Here is a 21,194-nt window from a genome sequence, read left to right as displayed (position 1 = left end):
AAGCCGTGTACGGATAGCTGTTTGGGGATGGCATGTAAGACGTCGATGGATTGCAAGACGGGGAAGTGCAATGAATTTGGGAAATGAGATTACCCCGGGAAGACGAACGCGCCGATTCGACCTGAGGATGTGAGGAGGCGGAGGATCCCGCAGTACTATGCGCAGGGGGCACAGCAGCAGGGGCCGATGAAGGTGAAGGACAATGCGTGGCGAGTCAATGTTCCGAAAGAAGAGGTGAAGCCAACGGGCATGAGTGATTGAGAGTCATTTCGAGGTTTGTTCTCTGCCATCATTAAGAGACGAGATTTCTAGCTGTTAAGATCCACAAAACGCTCCTTGCCTCCAGTTCTCTAGTCTATAGGTACTTCGAAGGTCTGAAGAAATCCCGTATATCTGACTTCTCCCATCGGCGTGGTTCGTTTTAGCATCCCTCGCAAGGAGAAACCTTTCCTCTCCTCTCATCAGACTAAAGACGATCGATCCCCGACTCCCCACACACAGTAAAAAGAACATCCGCGGATCAAAAGACCACCCTCCTCGGGGGAGAGCGTAGAAACCACCGGGCGGTTTACTCCGTGACGATGGACTTAGTTGTTTCCGCGCTGCGGAATTTCGGACGATTCTTCGGGAAATTGCCATAATGCCAATTCCTGACAAGGGCTGGATTCGAACTCACAGCCCCTGCAGGTTGTTGTTGGGGTGCGGTGATCCAGTCAATTGATCTAGGGTCCCGACTTTCTGACCTGCTGCTCGAATTAGTTGGGAGCAGTCAAAATAAACCAAAATAAGTAGCCTTGTTCGGATCTCGAACGCTCTCGTCTTCACTTGTTCACCTGCAGTATTTCACCTTACTTAATCACCTCTTCTATTTCACCTCTCTGTCACCTCTCCCAATTCCTCGGATAATGTCTTAGTTTGGCTGATGCCTTAGACATCTAAGGATTCCTTATTATTTCACTTAAGTCTACTACTAGGTCTCTAAACTAACATACTATCAAATACTTAACATATATTAAGAGAGTCTAAAGTAGACCGCAAAGATATAATAATCTTGGACTATTTAACCATACCTAACTCGATATATAAAACTTAGGTCAACCCGCTTTAACAGACCGCGCAATTTATGGACTTGCGCAATATGATTTTCGCCTTTTTTCAGAATGTAACACACACGATGAATGAAGCAGACATACTCCACCCAACCTTGGTTTAACACTTCCTCTACCAATTGGAGCATATTGCATGCTGAGTGCTCATGATTGGTCCATTCCGAGCTCTTTACTCCAAAAAGCAACCCCACTATACCCCGCCATCTTCTGTTCCTGAGCTCCTCCCATCCGCCATACCACCACAGCTCTACCCTCTATACAACCCAGATTCATTCGTACTCCAGCTCGTAGCAGACCCATCTTCCACCAATTCATCATGGCACACTCCCACTCCCACGACGGCGGCCACAGCCACTCACACAACCCTACCCCCGCAGACCACGGCCACACGCACGAGATCCTCGACGGCCCAGGGTCGTTCCTAGGACGCGAGATGCCGCTGATAGAAGGGCGGACATGGTCAGACCGCGCCTTTACGGTTGGAATAGGAGGGTATGTCCACATTCTTAAAACATCTCCCTTCTCTCTTCCCATAGCTCTCGCTATTCCACCTCAAACTCCCCACGCATCCTATTCCCCCAAACCCCCAAATATGCAACCATGTACGATTCAGAGAAACTATACAACGCTAACACATCCCCCCCCACCTTTCAGCCCCGTCGGCTCCGGCAAGACCGCCCTCATGCTGGCCCTCTGCCTCGCGCTGCGCACCCACTACTCCATCGCCGCCGTCACTAATGACATCTTCACGCGCGAAGACGCCGAGTTCCTGACGCGCCACGCCGCGCTGCCCGCGCCGCGCATCCGCGCCATCGAAACCGGCGGCTGCCCGCACGCCGCCGTGCGCGAGGACATCTCGACCAACCTCGCCGCGCTCGAGGACCTGCACCGCGCCTTCGATACCGACGTCCTTTTGATCGAGAGCGGGGGGGACAACCTGGCCGCGAATTACTCGCGCGAGTTGGCGGATTTTATAATCTACGTGATTGATGTCAGTGGCGGGGATAAGATCCCCAGGAAGGGCGGGCCGGGCATCACGCAGAGCGACTTGCTGGTGGTGAATAAGACGGATTTGGCGGAGATTGTGGGGGCCGATTTGGGGGTTATGGAGAGGGATGCGCGGAAGATGAGGTGAGTGTGCTGTGGTAGATCGATTTTGGAACGTGATGCTAATGAGTGGGTGATTTTAGGGAAGGAGGCCCAACGATCTTCGCGCAGGTCAAGAACGGGGTGGCGGTTGACCACATCGTGAACCTGATCTTGAGCGCATGGAAAGCGTCGGGAGCGACACAGGCGCATAAGAAGGAGTATACGCCCACGGTTTGATAGATGGGGATCGGTCAGTTCAGTTCGATAGTGTTACCCACGGGGTTTGTATTACTACGTAACAAAGGGAATGCCTGACTCCAACCGCACGCTGGGGTATCGTGAATGCATTCCAAAAGTGAGGCCGCAAGTGAGCCGCCCGATCCTGCCCTAGAGGCCGCTCGAAAATGGCAGAGAGTAATCGAAATATGATACAGGAAGGGCCATGTCGTCGTTATGCAATGAGAACCAAACCAATGAAAAAGCATAATGCTGTCGTACAGTCGTGTTCCCATCCAAAAGAGTCCCTACCGCTGAGTTTTCCAACTCGTCCCAATTCGGGCCAAGGAACATGACAAGAAGATCAAGCATGAACAGAAGATCCTACTAGAGCTTCAAATGTCGCTTTTGGATGTGCTGGTGCTTGGAATGATAGGGAGATGAGGGTGTAGTCGTCAAGTCTCCGTGTCGTCGTTGTCGGAGAGGAGGTCGTAGTAGTCGACGATGCCGGCGGCTCTGGCGAGAGCGTCCCAAAAACCTATAGCAGGCCTTGCGATCTCCTGCTCGTCCTGCTCGTCTTGCTCGTCGTGTTCCTCTTCCTCTTCGTCCTCGTCTCCCTCGTGAGAATCGGTTGCCTCATGACAGTCGGCCGCCTCGTCAATGTCTGCCTCCTCGACGGACTCGACAGTTTCGAGAGTGGAGTCCACCACGGAATTGGCGATATCCACAATGGAATTGGCGCTGGCAATGGAGTCACCTCTCATGCGCGAGTTCGATCGAGTTGAGGCTCTGGACAGACGTTCCAGGAGATGCTCACGCGATCGGATGGGCGACTCGCTCCGAGCCCTAGATGCGGCTAAAGGAGCATCATCTCTGATTTCTCTGAGGACTTCTTTGAGGCCTTTTGGCAAGCCGGCCCTAAGCTCCTCAGCAGACTTGTCCTGGCCGTGCGTCTCCATGCGGTTGGCGAAGCGCTTCTCCACGTCGCGCCAGTCAAGCTCAAGACGTTCGATCGCGCGAACGAAGGAGAATTCCGAGTCTTCGTCTTCGAGTGGTAAGGCGTGAGTCTCAATCGTCTGGAGCTGGATCTTGAGGAAGAGAAGTTCGGAGTAGTCGAGGTGGAGGTCGAGAACCAGCTTGTCGTTGATGTTGCGGAGAGTGGTATTCTCTGCGTTGGCTACGTCGAGCTCTTCAAGCATGAGCGAGTTGAGATACTGACGACATGTTAGTAGCTGAACGGTAGGCATGACGAGGTAGTGTACGAAGAATCTCATTACTTACTTTGGTCTCTTCGTGACGCATGCACACTTCTCCAATGGTAGCCAAGATTTCATCCACGGTCCCTTCCCCAGCGGAAGCAGACGCTGGCGGAGGTCGACTCAGGCGAGGGAAGCTCTTCTTGATGGGCGTGTAGAATACATCGTCGAGGTTATGGTCGGCTTCGACGTCACCAAGGGTAGTGCCCTCCTCCCATTCCGTGCGACTGTTCAGCTCTTCTTCAACACCATTGTCTTTGCGGTCCTGTTTCTTGGCGTCCTTCGAGTCGTAAAGGGTATTGCCAGAGAGACCCAGTCCTGTAGCGATATCCATCTCTTCTTCGTCGTCGGTATCTACGAACAAGGCCGAGTCCTCGAGTTCGGACCTGCTCTGGGTCTCGGGAGCATGGACGACGCTCTCGACAGCGTCTATGCGTTCACTCAGCCAGCGCATCCTCTCTTTGCTAATGTCCTTGCGAAGAATCTGGTGGCCGATTAACGTAAGGCGATTGAGGATAAGGTTCTGCGCCGGGGACAGTGACACGTCCGGGGATTGAGATGCTTCGGTGCCATAGTCGGAGAAGGGAGAGTCGAACAAGCTGCGGCCGTAGGACTGCGCACTGAGCGGCGGCGTCTGCGGGTAGTACGGGCACTCCATCTTGGTTGCGTCTACTGCCTTATCGCGGGTGCGGATGGAGTGAGATGGAGGAAGGGTGTGTCGCATGGCGCGTGCAGGCGCCGGCGCATTTTGTTGGCGACGGCGAGGAGCGAGCAGGGTGAATAAAGCGTGAATAGCCAGCTTGGTATTGTTGGGCGGGACGAGGGGGACGATTGTGCTCGTGAAGCTCCTCACTTGCGACGATAGAATAGCGGGAGGCTGGTGGCTGGGGCGCTTCGAACTGACGAGCCCCGCCAAATCGGCCCCGCCATCGGCATGGATCTGCCTTGAACCCGCCGGTACGACAGTAGGGATGTTTTTTTGTTAGGTTCTGGTTCCGTGTTAATTTGAACCTCCATGACTCCAGCAGCCTCACACCCTCATAGCATTGGTTTTTGTCTACCTATTTGCCGCTGATATTGGCCCTTGATTGACTGTGTGCTGCAATGGCTTCGCAAGTAAGCTGCCGTGTTCTCTCGCCACAATTCGTGACTGACCGCATGAACAGCTAGGTGTCCAACCATCTCTCGACACCATTCGAGAGGTGCTGGCCTCTGCTATCCAGTCGCCGAACCCCCCGAACCTCGTCCCCGTCTTCTCCTCCATCTCCGCTGAGTTTCTGACCCCGTCGTCCATATACCTGAAAGTGTCCTCGAAGTCAGTGAGTCATAAGGGCAGGGACAGAGGACAGTTGTTAAGAGTAGCATAGGTCGAAATCAGGGCTTTCATTTCTATTTGAGAGTGCCGCAACAACGGAGACAATTGGGAGATATAGCTTCATTGGTGCAGGTCGGTCGTACCAATACTCCTCCGAAGGACTGTTTTGACGCCTCTAGATCCTCGAGATATCCTGCAGACCGGTCCAGGATTCGGCGACGAAGTCGACCCACTTCCTGCTCTGGAGAAGGAGCTCGCCAAGAGCAGGGTTGCTACAATCCCATCCATACAGCTACCTCCTATGACAGGAGGGGCTATTGGTTATGTCGGCTATGGTAAGCATCTGTACTAATCTCCAATTATGATACCTACTAATGTGTTTTGGTGCCTTTGTAGACTGTGTCAAGTACTTTGAGCCAAAGACCAGGAGAGACGACATGAAGGACATCCTCAAGGTTCCAGAGAGCTTCTTCATGCTGTGTGACACCATGATCGCCTTCGACCACTTCTTCCAGGTTGTCAAGGTCATAACGTACCTGAAGGTGCCGGCGAGCTTGAATGACCTTGAAGCTGCGTATGAGAAGGCAAAGACAGAGCTTCACAGGTTGGTGACAATCATCAAGAGCAAGGACATACCAATGCCGGAGCAGGGACCTATAAAGGAGAGCCAAGAGTATACCTCGAACATTGGCCAGACCGGATACGAGAACCACGTCAAGAAATTGAAAGAACACATCACAAAAGGGGATATCATCCAGGCTGTTCCATCGCAGCGGTATTCAAGGCCAACATCGCTGCATCCGTTCAATATCTACCGTCATCTGCGGAATATCAACCCGTCGCCGTATTTGTTCTTTCTCGACTGCGTGGGCTTCCAGATAGTTGGAGCCAGTCCGGAGCTGCTGGTGAAAGAGGAGCTGGGTCGCATCATCACACATCCAATTGCTGGCACGGTCAAGAGGGGCAAGACGCTGCGGGAGGACGAGGCTCTGGCGAACGATCTTCAGAACTCGCTCAAAGACAGGGCAGAACACGTGAGTCGAACAATCCTCGATGCAGAGAGGAAGGCTGACAACCATTCCATCTCTCAGGTCATGCTGGTGGATTTGGCGCGAAATGACGTGAATCGGGTCTGCGATCCACTGTCGACACGCGTAGACCGCCTGATGGTGGTCCAGAAGGTGAGACACGCAGAAAATCGGAACCCCACTCGAGTGTGATGAAGTTGACCCCGCTGCAGTTCTCCCACGTGCAGCATCTCGTATCAGAGGTATCTGGAGTGCTCCGGCCCGGTAAGAGCCGATTCGATGCCTTCAGGTCGATTTTTCCTGCGGGCACAGTGAGCGGGGCGCCCAAGGTGCGAGCGATGCAGCTAATTGCGGAGCTAGAGGGCGAGAAGAGAGGGGTCTACGCGGGGGCCGTTGGGTACTTTGGATACGGCTCCGTGGACGGCGATAGGGAGATTGAAGGGGCTATGGATGTGAGTGGACGCGTGCTGTGGTTGAGCGAGCAATGGTGCTGACAAGATGCAGACATGCATTGCGTTACGGACGATGCTTGTGAAAGATGGGGTCGCTTATCTCGCGGCGGGCGGCGGGATCGTCTTCGACAGCGATCCCTACGACGAGTATGTGGAGACCATCAACAAATTAGGTGCGTGCATCCAATAAAGATCGACTAGCAGCCAATAGTTGGCGGACAGACAGACGCTGACCCGTGCGTCTAGGCGCAAACACAGCGTGCATCGCCTCGGCAGAAGCCAAGCACCTCGCAGAGCAAAAGGAGGCGGGCGTGGCGGGCGTGACGGGCGAAAGCGATGGCTGGTGATGCGGGCCGAACTTGAGGCCGGCGGCTGGGGAGATGATGGGCTAAGAGCTTGGGCCGTCGGCAAACCATCGGGAGCCTGCGCCACAGGATCCCGCACGTTTCGCTGTCCCGTTTTCCAGGGATGGACCATGCATGTCCGGGCTGCAAGGCATCGTGGAGCGGGAGAGGAGCGGGAGCGAGGTGTCACAATGGCCAATTCCCCAGATTGCATTGAACGGCGCCTCTACTTGAAACGTTTAATCCCGCCGTGACGTTCCCTTCGATGGTGAGGATCCAAGAAATCCTGGAGGCACAGAACACGACTCCCGGGCTAGGAGCATGGGTTAGCCCCGGAGTCGCCAGAGCTTGCCGTGTCACGGCCGCCATTTGGAGGCAGGCGTCGATTGGCGGCGAGCATCTCAATTGAGCCGTGCGCAAGATTCTCTCATCTTCGGGCTATCTAGTGCCCCTTTCAGCTGCTGTTCCCCGTTGCGGGGAGTCTAGACGGAGACCCAAATCCTGCGATCTGCTTCATATCTCTGTAACGGTGGCGAAGAGCGGAGGCCGCGTGGTGATGATGAGGGTGCAGGAGCTAAGGAGCGACCGTTGCGTGTTGTGGCTGGGGTGTGGCGGCACAGCGGTAAAGAAATACCAGGTAGGTACGTGGGTATCTACCTAGGTAGCGGGCGACAGCTCACTGCTCAGCTGTTCCGTCATGAATTCCAAGCTTTTTCTTGCTTTTCGAACGCGTCTAGAGCAGCCACGCGCCCGGTCCTGCGCCTCGACCTTGGAAGTAGAGCCCCTATGGGTTACCCCGGTAGCGAAGGCTGGTGGCAGCCAATTGCACGCGTCAGTCGCGCCAAACCCGGCACGAGTACCTGACCATGTCGCTGTTTGCGGTTTAGCAGCCGCAGGAGCACAGACTGCTGGCGGCGATCTGTGGCTGGCCCGTGGTTGCGGTGATGACGGCCCAGCTTCGAGGGAGCTTGCAGCAGAGACGAGTGAATACGCTTGCCCGCACCCGCCTCTTCTGAAAAACCGGGCAGCAACCGGCGTGACAAGTGCGCTTTCCACGCTGCCCTGCGTAGGAGCTACTGACATTGGCCACCTTAAATTGCTCTCCCGCCCGCCCTTTGTTGACTTCCTCACCACCGCATCCTCCACAAAACACTTCACCTCAGCGCAACCTCAGCTCCACCAGACTCTTCAGTCCCTCATATCCTACTACCCAGTCCACATCCACTACCTGCAACATCAACACTCCACCTCACTCTCCTCACAATGAAGACCTCAATTGCCCTCCTCGCTGTCGGTGCCAGCTTCGCCATGGCCCAGAGCCTCAGCGACCTGCCTCCCTGCGGAGTAAGTCTTCCTTCCCTTCAATCGCCTCCAATGCATTGTCCCCGATCCGTTGATTGCCTCTCACCCGCATTCAATTGCCTCCCGCCCGCGTGGTACTGTTTGCGTCACTCGGCTAACCACGTCTTTGCAGCAAACCTGCATCAACAACATGCTTGGCCTGGGTCCTACCTTCGGCTGCAAGGCCGGCGACGTCGTCTGCTACTGCACTGAGCCCAACTTCGGCTACGGCGTGCGCGATTGTGCCAACGAGGCCTGCGGAGCCAGCCAAGCTGCGTCGGTCATTGCTTACGGCGAGGCATACTGCAAGGGTGAGCTTCTCCAATACCAATTGCACCTCGTCACAGACAACTAACATTTCCATAGCTCTCCTCGCCTCTGCCAGCGCCACCGGCGGCTCTGCCTTGACCATCCTCTCCAGCGCTGCCTCTTCTGCCAGCGTGTCTGGCGCGTCTGCCTCCGCGGCGTCTGCCTCCGCATCTACCACTGGCTCCGGATCCAAGGGCTCGGTCACTGCCATCACCACGGTGCCCCTCGTCGCGACCGTCTCCGGCACGCCCGTCACCACCGGCTTCTCCACTGTCTTCAGCTCCATCGATGCTAGTGCGGCGAGCTCTCTCTCCTCTGCCCTCGCCGGCGCGTCCTCTGCCGCATCTGCTGCCTCCAGCGGAGCTAGCTCGTTTGCCTCGGTTGAATCCTCCAAGGCTTCGTCCGCTGCGTCTGCTGGCGCCTCCAAGGCTTCGTCCGCTGCGTCTGCTGGCGCCTCCAAGGCCTCGTCCGCTGCGTCTGAGGCTTCATCTCTCGCCTCGTCTGCCGCATCTGCCGCCAGCTCCAAGGCCGCTTCTGCCACCTCCTCCGGCGGCGCGCCCATCATGACCGCCGGCCCCATCCTAGGTGCCGCCGGCGTGGCCGCTCTCCTGTTCATCTAAGCCTAGCTCTTAGCAACAAAAGCGTGGTGGACATGACGATAGCCCTGTATTGTCTAGGAGCGCGGTGCCAAGTTTACTGCTTGCGCACTATCGGTGGCTCGGTTCCTTTCTTTTTCTTCCTCTCCCTAATAAACACCTGACGGCGACACGACACGACACCCTTTATGCCCTTTCCCTCCTCCAGGCTGTACCCCGGTTGTATGTAATTAATGCTTTTTGGACGGACTGGACGGGCCGGCCTGCGCATTAAGGCGCGAAGATACCCTCTCTGCGAAGATTGAAGAGCGACGATGACGCCTGGATATGGGGCATGGAGGTACGGGGGAGTAGATAGCGATGGTTAGGAGTAGAATTGATATGCTTCTTCCGAACTTTATAATCTTCTTGCATTGTGAAAGTCTTGATGTGCTGCAGTATATTTTATGCCTTTGTATGTTGGGGTAAAGTGAGGTTGAAGTAAAGATTTGGGTGCTGACCCACGTAAGCCGTGGCTGAGATGATGCGATCGATTCAGCTCCACCGTGAACCGGAGGTATGGGACTCGCTTCATCCAAGGTTGACCTGCACCCTGGATGTTGCAAGAATAGACGCAGTCTTGCACCCTGAATGTTATAAGAATAGTGCCAGGCTTGTCGTTAGTACGGCGGTCTATGACTAACCTTCCCATCAAATCCGCCGCGCGAAACCTCCCCGTCGCCATCTCTTAACTTCGCTTCAAGCATTCCACTCACGTGACAAAACCCTCATCAACATCCCCAATTTCCCAAGTCTAATCACGCCGTCAAGAACTGAAGCCTCGCAAAATACCAACGGACCGGATATCTCACCGCTTGCGCCTTGCCTGCAGACCGCGGTTCTCCATCCAACCGTTTGGACAAACCACACGAAATGTAATACTCACAAACCGCCACGAAAAAAGAACGCTTAAACTACCCAGATGTCCCCAAGAACGCAGCGATTTTCCGATTCCCCCTTTGCGCAGCTAAGTCGCCCCAAAAGTCACTCTCTCATGCCCTGCCCCGTGGGAGAAGAAGAGTGCGGAGTCGGCGACTTGCCAGATCTCAGGAGCGTCAAGCTACGTCGGCGCCGAGCTGATTCTATTCTTATTTCACGGCACTTGCGTATAGGCTTAGGTCACGTGCCATACCCGTGCCTTCCCTTTTCGCTCGACTAACTATAAAAACTCCGCCTCTCCGTGTTCTCCTGGAATTTTCAAGGAAGACTTGAGGAGGAGATGAGCTCCGCGGGGGGGGGGGGGGGGGGGGGGGGGGGTTGGTTTAAAAACAGGAGTAACGCGGCCAAATGGGTGGCTGGCCTTTCCTGGGGAGACCAAACACAGACCTGACACCGCTGCATAGAGTGGATGCCTTTTCTGTTGGGTTAAGGCATGTTTAAAACGAGGATCATTTCGATCCATGTGGGTGCTGTGGGCTGTGGGTGCTGGGGAGGATTGGAGACAGGACTGACACCGCTGCAAGAGTGGTTGCCTTTTCTATGTGATCAAACTCATCCATAGTCGGAGAACAATGGTGGGAGACGGGTTGGAAAGAACAGGAAAGAGGGTTCATGGCGGAATTAGCGTGGCGTGGAGTTTTATTGGAAGTGTTGATGATGATGGTCAGTGTTTGGCGGAGGTGATGATTGGGGCCTCGACTCATCTAGCATGCTGACCACGAAATGAAAGTGGAAGTCGTAAGGAAGGAAATACTCGTATTCATTCCTAATGTCGACTGGTAGGACTAACCATCACCAGAATGTCATCCGCTAAATCTATGATGAGCTATTCAATCAACGTTCGACCACCTAGTTTTTCGAATCTTACAAGACCCCCATAACCCACCACTCGGGACCTCATTCGCGAACCAAGCTCACCAGAACTCCCAACGCCATACTAAAACAACACATCACGTTGGCTTCAATGCTACAGTGCGAGATGATATAGCTAAATCAATGCACATGCCCAATCTGCGTAACTAGGGGCACCAGCATCCCGACCACCGCCGTCGCGACCTCGCTGGCGGACGGCTGGCCGCCCTTCGGCGCCGGGCCGCGGCTGTACGGGTCCGCATAGCCGTTGGAGCCGGAGTCGAAGTCGTGGGAGTGGGTGGGCGTGGCGGCGGAGTCGGTCATGGAGTGCATGGCCACATACCTTTATAGACTTGTTAGATATACTACTTTAAGGGTTGGTTGATGGGAGGCGGAATGAGCGACTTACAGAAATGTTCCGCCGGAAAACAGCAATATGCATCCGGTCGCCCATGTCAGACCGTCGTCGCCGCCGAGCCGGGCGCGGCCGAGGAGGTGGACGGCGGACCACGTTACGAATGCGCCGGCGGGTGCTGCGAGGCTGAAGAGCAGGAGATGGGTGCGAGCGGTGCGCTTGGAGATGCCTTGTTTGAGCAGGACGGAGGTGAGACCGAAGGCCGCGGGGGCTTTATGTAGCATAATCGCTAAGAAAACGATGAAGCCTAGCGAAGTCGATGGGGCGGTTGTGGACGCGCCGAGGGCAATGCCGTCTGCGAATGCGTGGATGATAAGGCCAATCGTTGTTGCAGAGGACCGCGGGCTTGGTGGTTCGAGGCCTGGGGCGGGCGATGAAGGGATGCCCGGCGAGTTTGAGTGATGCGAGCCGCGGGAGAGATTCGAGAGGTCTATGTGGAGAGGCCTGTATTTCGGCTGCGAAGGACCGAGTGTGTCTGGGAGGACGTCTACGAGATACATGAGGATGAAGCCGAGGACGAGAGAAACGCCGACCCAGGCGTGAGGCTCGCGGCCTTTGTGCTCTTCTGGAGTCTCGACTTTGGGTTGTGGGTGGATACGCTCCTTGCCTAGATCGCCCTCGGATGAGTCGTCGTCGCCTTGGGGTTTCTTGGGATGGTCATCATCCTCGTCATGGGCATCCTGCGCATCTTTCGCGGCGTCTTGAGCGTCCTTTGCTCGCGGCACTATGACCACACCGGGAGCTTTCACAGCGCGGAGTTCGAGGTAGTCGGGGTTCACAGCCTCGGAGGCTGTTGGGAGGGGAGACGCGGAGGTTGTTTGGGGGGTCCCGGCGTATTTCCATAGCTGTACTTCTGGCAATTTTACAGACCGCACCGCATGGTCATGGCTGTGGCCCTTCTTTCCAATGCTGTAGAGCGTCTCAATACCTTCTGGGATGATCACTATGAGCGCAGTTCCAACCAGCACACCCGTCCCCAACGCGGATACGAATCGTAGTTGGCGTTGGGAGAGCGCAAGGGAGAGGGGGAGTGCGCCGGCGAGAAACGACCTGGATAGCTAGCAATTAGTCAAAGACACTCCGGGGGTAGCGGGTTCCAGCAGCATCTCCTTACGCGATTGCCATGAGCGTGCTCAGAGCGAGCAGCATAAACAGGCCGTCCCACATGATGGGTGGTTGTTGGTCTCAAGCAGCCAGGTGGAACAAGGGGTATGTATACGGCGAAGGCGGCTATGACGGCAGAACGGAGCAGTAGACAGCTGCGCTCATGTTGCTCCGGACTCAGACATGTCGTCGGTGTGTAGATGCAGCAATGATGGCCCTTAAGAAGAGTGGAGTAGAGGAGGTTCAACAATCTTGAATTGGTAGGGCTGATAGCTCCGTCTGTGCACAGTCCGCCGTCCCCGTTTTCTTAACAGCTGTGAACATAAAGTGGCAGTCTAACACCATCTGAGGTGCCTTGGAAACTTAACAACGTCAAAATTGCCAGGATGGCGTCCTCTATAAGGTACCAGAGGACCTCAAGCGGTGCTAGCCACGTGCACAAAAGTCTAGAGGAAGCATTCTACTGTATATAAAATTGTACTGTAAAAATCACAGACTCGTAGACTGCCACTTTTTGTTCAAGGGAGCCTGGCCCTGAGAGCTGCCGCGCCATAACGCGTGAAGTGCTTCGCGACTTCTGCGACTTCTTCACTTCACTTGCTTCCTTTTCTCTCCAAGACCTCTTCAACATACAAGCTTGCGTACGGCTGCGTCAACCTACTCATCGTATAGTGCGTACATCCTTTCGTTTGATAGAGCTTACATCGCGCTTCCACGCGCAACACTCACCACCATGGAGGAGATTACCACCGAGTTCGACAAGTGTAGGCCTAGCCTTTACGCATATCGCGACTGTGATACTGACCATTTCACCAGGGCTGACCCCCGCGAACGACGCCTTCAATCTGAACCTTGTGCGCCCCACCAAAGAAGGCGACCCCCAGCGCATCTTCGAAGAGCCTTTCCACCCAGAGTTCACATTGGAGATCTTTCCTCAAGACGAGACGATTATCGGATACAGCGACCTAGAGTTGAACCTTGACTTCCGCGCCAATGATCTCAAGCCGTCGCTGCGGATTTCATATGGCGAGAAGTGGAAGGGAGTTGGAGAGCTCAAGCCTGTGGATATCAATGAGGCGCTGAAGAGCTTTCTGCCACCCTGTAGGTCTTCAGCCTAATTAAAACATGATCTGGGGCTACTTTCAGAGCAAGCTAGATAAGGAGAAGCGCTGACATCCTATAGACGCATTCGAAGGTGCTGAAGACAACACGACCGGACCGGACGCAGCCGACAGTTCTTGGAAGCCGCCCGGCAAGCTTATAAAAGCATACTCTCTTCACGGCAGGCAGTTTGAGATATGGAGCGCAAGCTTTCTTGATCCTGTGGCCAGAGAGATCTTCCGCCGAATGCTGATATTCATTCCGTTCTTCATTGATGGTGGCAGGAGACAACAACTAGATGACCAAGATGAAGATGCTTGGCAGATACATCGATGGACGCTGTTCTTGACCTATGAAGTTACGCCGTTGAAGAAGATGCCTGGGGTCTCTCCCTACACAATTGTCGGCTTCGCAACATCCTACAAGCACTGGATATACCCAACCAAGGAGGTCATGGAAGCTACAAACACGAAATTCTTCTTTCCTACCCCTGACAAACCCCCTGTTCCACTGCAATCCGCGATAAACCCCGAAACCTCCGAATACATCGAGTCATACGATCCGCTATCAGCCCCCGCGCGCGAATGCATCTCCCAATTCGCCATCCTGCCCCCATTCCAGAAGCAATCGCATGGCTCGCAGCTTTACGACACCATGTTCGCATCCTTCATCGCCCTCCCCAACATCTACGAAATCACCGTTGAGTTACCAAACCAGGCCTTCGACGACATGCGCGACTGGTGCGACCTGCTCTACCTCCGCAAGCTACCCGAATTCGCCGCCCTCGCCCTTCCCACCACCATCGACTCCAAGGAGCTCGCCAAGGACGCCCCGATCCCTACAGAGAAGATCATCGGCTCAGAGGCAGCCCGCACTGCGCTGCGCCACAAGTGCAAAATCGCCCCTCGCCAGTTCAGGCGCCTCGTCGAAATGCAACTCCTCAGCACCATCCCCGCGGGAAACCGCTCGGTGAGCCGGCTCACGCGGAAGGAGAAGAGCAAGGACGAGAACGACCGCCGGTTCTACTTCTGGCGGCTGGCGCAGAAGGAGCGGCTGTACTTGCATAACATAGACAGCCTGATGCAAATCGAAGCGGATGAGCGGATCGAGAGAATCGCTGAGACGGCGAACAGCGTCCAGGCGGATTGGGAGCGGCTGCTGGAGGGCGCAGAGCGGCGTGCCCAGTGGGAGGCTGCAGCGGCTCAAGACGGAGGCAGTGCCAATGGCGGTTCGAGGGGGAAGCGGAGGAGAGTGGTTGAGAGCGAGGAAGACGAGGAGGATGAGGAGGCTGGTGAGAGAGAGACTGTGGCTGCTAAGCGGCCTAAAGTCTCATGAAGTGGTTGCTTGTGCTGACACTTCATGATACTTTAGCTCGATGACCAGCTAGCGAGTCTCCGCCACTGACTTTGGCGCAATGGCAGGCTATGGTGGTTGAGGGGCCTGACGAGTGGGTGAAGCTGTGGTAAGAAGGCGGCGGAGAGCCGTGTCTCTTCTTGCTGATGGATGGCGTTTTGGGTGCATAGGAATGGCAAGGCTTTTGGAGATACGGCAGCTTCGGACTGCATTATATACCTTAGTAAGCCTGGGATTGGGGCTTTGGGCCGATGCATTGGCTTTGATAATGATAATCGGACCTGAGAATCAGTTTTACGGACGAAGTGTCGAGGACGACAGTGCCGTATGATAATGCTACATGCATTTTGCTATTAGCCTAGATTTGGGCCTATTGCTCTTGCTATAGAAAGTAACCTCGAAATGAATCACGTGGCGTCCACCCTGCGTCTCATGAAAACGGTTCCACGCGGTCAGATCTATTAATCTTTGCAACTTGATTCCACAAAAGGGGGTTCATTGAATTATAGTATTTGCCAGACAACGCCCCTCCAACCTATCTATTATGCTCAGAGCTACCCAATGTATTCACAACCCATCATTTCCCAAACTCGGACGACTTCACCAAGTCACTATACGATATAAAGGGGATCCACACACTCGTCCGCGCCCGATACGCCACATACTGGTCCCCAAAGAACTCGACAAGATGTTTCTCCTCATCTGTAACCCAAATTAGCCCCAGTCCCCTGACCACAACAGCAACAAAATATCACTTACGGCGTATCCTCGTACTAAAAAAATACCACAACACCCCCGCATACCCGACCAAACTAACCGCATTCCCCAGCACGACCTGCGTGCCCAGCCCCCACCAGAAGAAGCCGAAGTACGACGGGTGCCGGAACGTGCGATACAGCCCCGTCGTCACCAGCTCGTGGCCCTCGCTGCGCTTGCTCTGGACTTGGTGGTTGAAGTTCGTGCCGGCCTGCGCCATGGCGACGCTGCGGACGCTCTGGCCGACTAGCATCATTGCCAATCCCAGCGCGATGACGATCGGCGGGTTTACTCTAGACTGCCAGTCCGGGAAGAAGAGGCTGGTTATGGTGGTTTCGATGAGCGCGACGGTGTGTGCCTGCCGGTAGCGCTTCCCGTTCGTGAAGAGAAACGCGGCGATGGTGGCCGTGGGGGTGTTGTACTCGGCGGTCGTCCAGAACTCGAGGAAGTGGAAGACGCAGAGGGCGGCGACGAAGAAGGGCGCGCGCCACAGGTGCTGGTGATAGTAGAGGAGGAGCACGGTGGCGCAGATGCTGAGGCCGAGGACGCTGCCGAGGAGGAAGGCACGCAGGGCGATTCCGGAGAGCGAGCGCTTGCCTGAGGGGTACAGGTCTTTGGAGACCTGCGCGGGGGTGTTTTGCTGGATTGTGGAGGCTTCTCGTGCTCGCAGGGCGGCGTCGAGGCGGGGGGTCCAGGGGCCTGAGTCCGGAGGGCGGTTGACGGGCCAGGAGATGCCGGGGCGCGGGGAGGAGGGGGAGGGGGGTTCTTTGAGGGTTTCGTCTCGCTTGGAGGTAGAAGTGGAGGAAGCGTGGACGGCCATTGTGTATATATATGAGATCGATGCCGGTTTCAACGAGTGTGACAAGTTGGCGATCGAGAGGAGTAAACCAAGACACGCATGGTCAGAAGAACAGAGAAGATGGAGAGGCGGGAGTACCTCTCATATAAGCTGTGACAGGCAGACAAACTAATTGGAGCACAATATCAAGGTCGCGTGTTGTCTGCGCTCTTTGTGTTCTAGGGTTGCTCAGTGGAATGCGGCGTGGTCGGAGGTGTGGGGATTCTGCCACCGCTTTCCTTACGGGATATCACGTGGTGATTATGATGTCCATCCCACTTTCTTCTTTTTCAGTTCCACCAGGATTTCTGGATCCCAGAAGAACCATAAGAGGACACAAAATGGCCGTTTCAGAGAACAAGCAGAAGATGCTCCGGGGCGAGCTTTACCATGCCTTCACTGACGAGCTTGTCGCTGAACGCAGTCGCACTAAGCATGCGTACACGCGGTATAACAATGCCGGTGACATTACGAGACGTGAATTGACTGTATTGTGGCGGGAGTAAGTGAGGCTCCAATCACAATACCATGTGCTTTCCTCCCAATGCTACTGCTCTAACCCCATACATAGCGTGGTAGGAGACAAAACCCCACTACCACCCCCAGCTTCAACAACAGTAGAGGACGACAAGCTATTCGAAAACGACCCCTGGATCGAGCCACCTACCCATATGGACTACGGATACAACCTTGTTCTCGGAGACAACGTTTTCATAAACTGGAACTCTGTCTTCGCGAACACGTGCCCCATCACCATCGGCAGCCGCACGCTCTGTGGACCCAATTGCTCTTTCTACAGCGGCCACCACCCACTCGATCCCGCGGTTCGCAACGGGACGCAGGGTCCGGAGTTGGGCAAGCCGATTACCATTGGTGAGGATTGCTGGCTGGGCGGGAATGTGACGATCTTGCCGGGGGTGACTATTGGAAGGGGGTGCACGATAGGTGCGGCGAGTGTTGTCACCAAGGATGTGCCTGATTTCTGTGTCGTGGCGGGGAATCCGGCGAGGGTGATCAGGAAGGTCGAGACGAGTATGGATCCTACTCAGAAAGGGGTTGAGGGGTCGAATGATCAGGTGCAGGGTGCTGAGAAGCCTATGGCAGAGACGGCGGAGAAGGCTGAAGCTGCGTAGTCGGGATAGCGTCTAGAAGGTCATGTATATACATATCATTATGCCTTTGCATGTTAGAGAAGGTGCCCATGAAACTGGGTGACGCTTCGATCGGAGCCATTTGAAAGAAGTTTAGAACTTGGTTGACGAATCTTACCTCTTCAAGGGTCATGAGATGCATTGAAGCCCTTTAAGGAGTGCGACAAGTATAGAGTACACGTAGCGAGAACGAAACGATTCCAACTTGCGAAATGACAAACCATCACTCATGATACTTATCAGCATAAGCTGTCTGCTACCCACTGCTAATGTAATTTGCGAGTTGCTTTGCAAGCATCTCGGCGCCTGAGAGACGCTATGTTGGAGCGGTACCGTCCGAGCTTATCGTGCAGTTACTGTCGCGAACTTCCACTCGTGGTGGTTACCAGCGTTTGGAAGGTCCGGAATGCACCTGGCGGCATCCTGTTGCCCGCCCTTCTCCCATATCTTAAATTGCCGCAACCACAGTGCGTCAGGGTTACGGCTTTCCAGAGCGCTCCGAACCTCCTCCTGCTCGTCCACCAACGGGTCCAACATGGCAAATATGTCGTCAAAGACATTCTCGCCCACCGCCACATTCTCCACGACGATGACAAGCAATTTGACCAGACTCTCCCAAATTAGTCTTGATGGAGCATCGACGTAGTATTCTAGGCGCGGTCGAACTTCCGAGTTGCGCTCTGATACGACGATCTCACGACTGTTGAGACTTCGCTGAGATGAACCGAGAGATACAATATCTCTCCTCCCGTGGGAGGGTTTTCGTACGCTTTGTATTGTTCGGCGGTATATGGTCTTAATCTCCTCCCAAGTCCCGTCGATTCGAGTCCTCATGAAGTCACCCGCGTGAACACACATCAAGCCTATAACATCCAGAGCACTAGCCACAACGTACGCCTCCGGATCGTCCAACCGCGGAAGAAGCACTGGCCAAAGGGTATTGATTAGAGGCAGGAAGGAGTTTTCGTGTGCCGATAGCGCCGGAAAAGTGGTATTGAGCAGCGACAACAGAGACGTTCGAAGTGACGGGGAAGATGATGTTAAGTAGTGCTGAGTGAGTTGCGATATCTTCAAGAGGAGATTGAAGGTTCTAGGTGCGGGAGGGGGTGGCTCTGGCTTGTCGGGCGGTGGCTCATCTTCAGGCTCCTCCTGTTGCGGCTCTTCTCCCACCCTGTTACCCGAAGCTTCCTTCCATGGCCTTTCCGGAAAAGCCTCGTCAAATCGTTCAGATCTCTCCTTATCAGGTTTGGCAGCATTCTCCATCGTCTTTCTTAGTAATTCGGCAACGTCTGGTAGAGTGATCGGCTTCCACGCAGTTTTCTGATGCAACGCCTTTTGGTCCATTGTGATCGTAAGCATTGGGCTTTTGACCCCTTCCTCAGCAATGCCCTTCAGGACCGCGAAGAGGAGTTCGACCAACTTTGGGTAACCATGAAAGTATTCCAAAGCAGAAAACATGCTCTCGACAAGGTCATCTAAATATGGCAGTAGAGACGGCCCTGATAATCGTATCATCATGAGTAGTACCTGTGGGGCTTGAGGGGATATGTCGAAGTTGTTTAGCTTGAGTGCTATTGCATTGACTAGGTAGTCTGAGTTTGAGACAATGAGATCGCTAGTGTGCTCGTAGCCGCAGGCATCGGAGATGATGTTGAGACACGTAATTGCATGGTTGCGCAGAGCTGAGTTTGAGCTACCAATGTGATGGATCACAGGGTAGAGGGAGTCTACAAGCTCGATTTTGAAGTTCTCTTTATGTTGGTTTGCCTGTAGTGCGATGATCTCGAGAGCTAGAGCTTGGAAGCGCCAGTCAAGTTCCACATCGCCGTCTGGATCTGCCAAAAGGGACAGAGAGAACGCGTAGAGCTCCTGGAGTAACTCTGTCCTCATGTCTCTGCTGGACGGCCCTAGGTCCAGGAAATCCTCAATGCCCGGATTCAGGCTGCTGTCGGATCTCACTAGATTCAACGACAGCCAGAAACTGGCGAGCTGCATTTCGCTCTGCCCAAACCGAATCGAATCGACAAGCTCTTTGGCGATTGTAAGGGACGAGTCGGACGTCGCGAGCTGGTCTATGAACGACGTAAGCTCTCTCATGGTATCCTGCCTGCCTTTAAAGCCCATGATCAGAGGCTGGAAAGTACTTGACCGGGAGCCTTCTAACCAGCTCTTAGAGACGGTGATTGAATCTGTGGGGTTTGAAGAGATGACAGATCCCACCCCTTTCGACTCCTTGATCAACGCCGAAACGCTGTCTCGAAGGTTCGATGCCATGACGCGGTCAACAATAGTAAGGTCAATTCCCTGCTGGTTCAGGATCCGAAGTGATATTGAAATCTGCTGAATGAGCTTCTGCTTGGCTGCGTCGTCGGGCGATTGCATAAGGCGCGGAAGAGCCATCACCCAAGCGTGGAGGCTTGATCTTAGCAATTCCGCTAATTTTGAGTCTTCGAGCAGCATCAAACTTAAGTCCATCTCAATGCCGTCTTGTTCATCTTTGCTTGCTAGCGAAACCATGGTTTCGACTATCATATTAGTGCAATCGGAGAGCGAACTTCGACAATCCTGAATAATCCTCTTGCACAATCGAAGAAGTGCTTTACGAACCTCAATCCGCTCATGCTGGCGTAGTTTGACGATGTTCGCTAGAGCAAGCTTAAGCTGCCCTGATGTCGCTCTCAACCATGATCTGCTACGCTGGAGGGTAGCTGACCCTCCCGATGGGGAAGTCGACGGTACATCCGGAAGGTCTTTGGTCTGCTCGTCACTGATGAGTGCTAGAAACAGAGCACTGAAAAGATCTAATCCTGATTCGATCAAACGAAAAGGTGTTCGAGAATTTGAAGTATATGCCAAGACCTTCGTTGCGAGCGCAGAGACTATCCCTGGCATGAAACTAGCGAGAGCATCTCGATCTTCAATGGTGAGGCATGCCGTCTTCAGCGCAGCGAGTGCCGCTAGTCGTATTTGAGTTGAGGCACCGTCAGTTACACCCTGTAGGAGGACTGTGATGGTCTGACCAAGGGCGGGAACGTTCGCCGTGGTCGTGAGAGAGTCCTTTCCTTCCTGTGTCGAGGAAAACGAGGTGAAGAGCGCGGACAAGCAATGAAATGCGGTTGCTTGCAGCTCCTCAGAAGTCTTCTTGACGGTCCTTCCAGCAGAGGCTGGGTCAGCCAAGAAGGTTAGAAGAATTAATAGCTGCCCTCCTAAGCTCGAGCCGATGTGAGATCGCCAGCCCGTGTTTAATAGAATGGCAAGACATTCTAAAGAGAGCTCAAGGGCACGTAGTGGTACTTTCTGAGATACTTTGAGGACGTGAGACACAGGAAAGAAGACGTAATCGGCGAGCCTTTCATCTAAAGCGCCTGGAGTGGATGTAACTTCTTTAAGAACATTAAGTAATTGGCCCAGACCATCGATGACCTCTCCACTGTTCCCAGAGCCCCCGGCGAAGCTCAGAGCAGCCTGGCTCAGTCTTATACAGGGAGCCTTCAACTACTGGGGGTTAGATGGGCTGATGAAAAGAAGTAAAGGGTCGACCAACGGTCTGAAAGACTTGATTTCTGCGCTCCATCTCTGACTTTCTAGTTG

At 54.4% G+C, this 21,194-nt stretch overlaps 9 protein-coding genes across 9 annotated transcripts; 5 read left to right on the top strand and 4 right to left on the bottom strand.

The window, feature by feature from the left end:
* Positions 1–1,425: 1,425 nt before the first annotated feature.
* Positions 1,426–2,435, top strand: BDZ99DRAFT_491392 (urease accessory protein UreG; the record flags this gene model as incomplete). The annotated part of the gene is made up of 3 exons (XM_033723103.1): positions 1,426–1,601; positions 1,764–2,240; positions 2,300–2,435. 3 exons carry the CDS (start codon positions 1,426–1,428, stop codon positions 2,433–2,435), a joined length of 789 nt encoding a protein of 262 aa, XP_033571016.1.
* Positions 2,436–2,869: 434 nt separating this feature from the next.
* On the bottom strand, positions 2,870–4,328 carry BDZ99DRAFT_481621 (uncharacterized protein; the record flags this gene model as incomplete). Its single annotated transcript, XM_033722433.1, has 2 exons — positions 2,870–3,628; positions 3,696–4,328. The coding sequence occupies 2 exons, from the start codon at positions 4,326–4,328 to the stop codon at positions 2,870–2,872; spliced, it is 1,392 nt and encodes a 463-aa protein (XP_033571015.1).
* A 446-nt stretch (positions 4,329–4,774) lies between these two features.
* On the top strand, positions 4,775–6,655 carry BDZ99DRAFT_491391 (anthranilate synthase-like protein component I; the record flags this gene model as incomplete). Its single annotated transcript, XM_033723102.1, has 8 exons — positions 4,775–4,786; positions 4,837–4,985; positions 5,038–5,117; positions 5,165–5,320; positions 5,382–6,019; positions 6,077–6,166; positions 6,226–6,465; positions 6,518–6,655. 8 exons carry the CDS (start codon positions 4,775–4,777, stop codon positions 6,653–6,655), a joined length of 1,503 nt encoding a protein of 500 aa, XP_033571014.1.
* Positions 6,656–7,856: 1,201 nt separating this feature from the next.
* BDZ99DRAFT_511810 (uncharacterized protein) lies at positions 7,857–9,397 on the top strand. The gene is made up of 3 exons (XM_033724579.1): positions 7,857–8,153; positions 8,284–8,461; positions 8,517–9,397. Exons 1-3 carry the CDS (start codon positions 8,073–8,075, stop codon positions 9,077–9,079), a joined length of 822 nt encoding a protein of 273 aa, XP_033571013.1. The 5' UTR covers positions 7,857–8,072; the 3' UTR covers positions 9,080–9,397.
* A 1,265-nt stretch (positions 9,398–10,662) lies between these two features.
* BDZ99DRAFT_467769 (Zinc/iron permease) lies at positions 10,663–12,615 on the bottom strand. Its single transcript, XM_033721092.1, has 3 exons — positions 12,415–12,615; positions 11,295–12,350; positions 10,663–11,228 (listed from the first exon to the last, which is right to left on the bottom strand). Exons 1-3 carry the CDS (start codon positions 12,465–12,467, stop codon positions 11,027–11,029), a joined length of 1,311 nt encoding a protein of 436 aa, XP_033571012.1. The 5' UTR covers positions 12,468–12,615; the 3' UTR covers positions 10,663–11,026.
* A 400-nt stretch (positions 12,616–13,015) lies between these two features.
* Positions 13,016–15,299, top strand: BDZ99DRAFT_426282 (acyl-CoA N-acyltransferase). The gene is made up of 3 exons (XM_033717117.1): positions 13,016–13,168; positions 13,221–13,505; positions 13,588–15,299. Exons 1-3 carry the CDS (start codon positions 13,138–13,140, stop codon positions 14,838–14,840), a joined length of 1,569 nt encoding a protein of 522 aa, XP_033571011.1. The 5' UTR covers positions 13,016–13,137; the 3' UTR covers positions 14,841–15,299.
* On the bottom strand, positions 15,220–16,627 carry BDZ99DRAFT_467767 (prenyl cysteine carboxyl methyltransferas-like protein Ste14). The gene is made up of 2 exons (XM_033721091.1): positions 15,618–16,627; positions 15,220–15,560 (listed from the first exon to the last, which is right to left on the bottom strand). The coding sequence occupies exons 1-2, from the start codon at positions 16,432–16,434 to the stop codon at positions 15,436–15,438; spliced, it is 942 nt and encodes a 313-aa protein (XP_033571010.1). The 5' UTR covers positions 16,435–16,627; the 3' UTR covers positions 15,220–15,435.
* A 119-nt stretch (positions 16,628–16,746) lies between these two features.
* On the top strand, positions 16,747–17,040 carry BDZ99DRAFT_158701 (uncharacterized protein). Its single transcript, XM_033712852.1, has one exon. The coding sequence runs from the start codon at positions 16,794–16,796 to the stop codon at positions 16,956–16,958; it is 165 nt and encodes a 54-aa protein (XP_033571009.1). The 5' UTR covers positions 16,747–16,793; the 3' UTR covers positions 16,959–17,040.
* A 510-nt stretch (positions 17,041–17,550) lies between these two features.
* Positions 17,551–20,122, bottom strand: BDZ99DRAFT_467764 (uncharacterized protein; the record flags this gene model as incomplete). The annotated part of the gene is made up of 2 exons (XM_033721090.1): positions 17,551–17,629; positions 17,722–20,122. A coding segment is annotated over one exon (2,177 nt), but the record flags the coding sequence as incomplete, so codon positions are not given.
* Between the last annotated feature and the right edge of the window lie 1,072 nt (positions 20,123–21,194).

This window comes from Mytilinidion resinicola, assembly GCF_010093595.1.
Source record: "Mytilinidion resinicola strain CBS 304.34 unplaced genomic scaffold BDZ99scaffold_24, whole genome shotgun sequence".
NCBI lineage: Eukaryota > Fungi > Ascomycota > Dothideomycetes > Mytilinidiales > Mytilinidiaceae > Mytilinidion > Mytilinidion resinicola.
The sequence above is the reverse complement of the archived record's forward strand: the minus strand, read 5'-3'. Positions and strand labels throughout refer to the sequence as shown.